At 50.8% G+C, this 2,142-nt stretch overlaps 1 protein-coding gene across 1 annotated transcript; it reads left to right on the top strand.

Annotated features, from left to right (window-relative positions):
• Positions 1–241: 241 nt before the first annotated feature.
• On the top strand, positions 242–1,167 carry LOC119350085. The gene is made up of 2 exons (XM_037618091.1): positions 242–599; positions 683–1,167. The coding sequence occupies exons 1-2, from the start codon at positions 317–319 to the stop codon at positions 1,165–1,167; spliced, it is 768 nt and encodes a 255-aa protein (XP_037473988.1). The 5' UTR covers positions 242–316.
• The last annotated feature ends 975 nt before the right edge of the window (positions 1,168–2,142 follow it).

Raw genomic sequence — 2,142 nt, 5'->3', positions numbered from 1 at the left:
TATGCGTCGACTGACATGTCTGTCTTTTCTGGCTGCAGAGGTCTTGTGATCTTGGAGCTCGGCTCGCCGACTTGAAGAAGAAGCATATCAGCGTTGAACTTGACCTCGAACTTGCGAAGAAGAACCTGAAGAAAGCTCAAGAAGAAACAGCCATCATGGGAGGTAATCACTCGACCGCCTCGTTTGTTGTAGCTTTTTGCTCGGTGTTGGCTTTTCTTTCAGTCTCTTTGAACCGGGTGAATTCACACAAGCAGATGTGCATAGTGAAAATCGCCAACTTCAGTCTCGTCTGAAGAGTGTTGTTTCTTTAGAGAGGATGAAGGAAGCTCTAGAGCGGAAGGATCTGGACCTGGTAGCTGCTCAAAGGGAAGCACGCGAGAAGACGAAGCTTGCGGACGAGAAGCTAGCTTCAGTCAGCGAATTGGAGGATGAGAACGCAACATTGAAGACGTCTGTCTCGGACGCTAATCGTGAAGTCGAGCAGCTGAAGAAGGACAATGAGAGTTTGACCGTTGAAGTCGAGGGCCTCAAGACCAAGGCCGGCAAGCTAGAGTCTCATTTGGAACAACTCGCGGCAAAGCTTGTCCTGAAGCTGGAAGGTATGTCTACTCAGTTACATAACAGTCGTCGACTAGGATTTGCAATACTGTCGACTCATTCATTGTTCGTTGTGGTGGAACAGAACTCTATCGGGACTTCGAGGCCGAAACCGGACGGGTCAAGATAGGTCTCGACCCGATTAACTGCCCCATGAAAGATGAGGTCGCGATGAAGTTGCTTCGGCTGGAATCGCGCTTGGACGGTGCAGTCGACTATCTGGCTCGGGTGAAGGCGGCGATGGTCCGAGTGGACGCTGAACTCTGGCCCCAAGTGGAGATGCCCCAAGACATGGAGTCTTTGATGACTCGGCTAAATCAGATCGCATACCGAGTGCAAGAGTGGAAGAAATCTTCTGCCCACTGCGGTGCTGACATCGCCTTGTTTTTGGTCCGAGTGCATTGCAAGGATGCGAGAGAAGACAAGCTGGCAGCTCTCAAAGTGGCGAACACCAAGAAGCATTCCTTCCAGGACTTCATGGACACCTTCCTCGAGGCAGCCACTCGCATCGCCGACATCATCGACCTTGACAGCTTCTGTGACCCGGCCAGTCCTCCTCCCGCCGAGTGACAAAAAAAACATTCTGCCACCGCTTTTATTTGCCTCAGAATGTCGAGTAGATTTGTAATCGTTAAAACTTCTTCGGGCCTGACACCCGAGCACTTCATTTTGCGGTATAAGAAACTTTGGATTTATCATCTCTCATATTGCATCTGTCTTCGAATGAAATTCGTCTTTCCGTCGAATTATTGTCTGTTTGATTAATGCAGCTTTCGGAGAAGAATGGCCAGACGACCGGTCGGGTGATGTTTGAGTAGCATTGATCAGCTCATTAGCAAGGCACTCGACAATGGTCTTGACGTTCCAGTCGACCGGCTGGGTGATACCCGAGCTGCATTGTTCAGCTCATCAGCAAGGCACTCAGCAATGGTCTTGACGTTCCAGTCGACCGGTCAGGCGACTCTCGAGTAGCATTGATCAGCTCATCAGCAAGGCACTCAGCAATGGTCTTGACGTTCCAGTCGACCGGTTGGGTGACTTTTGAGTAGCATTGATTAGCTCATCAGCAAGGCACTCAGCAATGGTCTTGACGTTCCAGTCGACCGGCTGGGTGAGGTTTTCAGAACTTAGGCGAGCGCTGGGCCGCAGCTAAGCTTCCGAGTGAGAGGATCGCTCATCGCTCGGTATGGCTTTTTCAAACTTAGGCGAGTACGAGACTGCAGCTAAACCCCCGAGCGGGAAGATCTCTCTCCAATCGGTAGGATTTTTTCAAACTTAGGCGAGTACGAGACTGCAGCTAAGCCTCTGAGTGGGAGGATTGCTCTCCACTCGGTAGGATTTTTTCAAACTTAGACCAGTACGAGACTGCAGCTAAGCCCTCGAGTGGGAGGATTGCTCTCCACTCGGTAGGATTTTTTTAAACTTAGGCGAGTACGATACTGTAGCTAAGCCCCCAAGTGGGAGGATTGCTCTCCACTCGGTAGGATTTTTAACACTTAGGCGAGCACTGAGCTGCAGCTAAGCCCCCGAGCGAGAGGCAGACTC

Source organism: Triticum dicoccoides, chromosome 1B, assembly GCF_002162155.2.
Source record: "Triticum dicoccoides isolate Atlit2015 ecotype Zavitan chromosome 1B, WEW_v2.0, whole genome shotgun sequence".
NCBI lineage: Eukaryota > Viridiplantae > Streptophyta > Magnoliopsida > Poales > Poaceae > Triticum > Triticum dicoccoides.
Note: the sequence above shows the minus strand (reverse complement) of the source record. Positions and strands in the feature narration are given on the sequence as shown.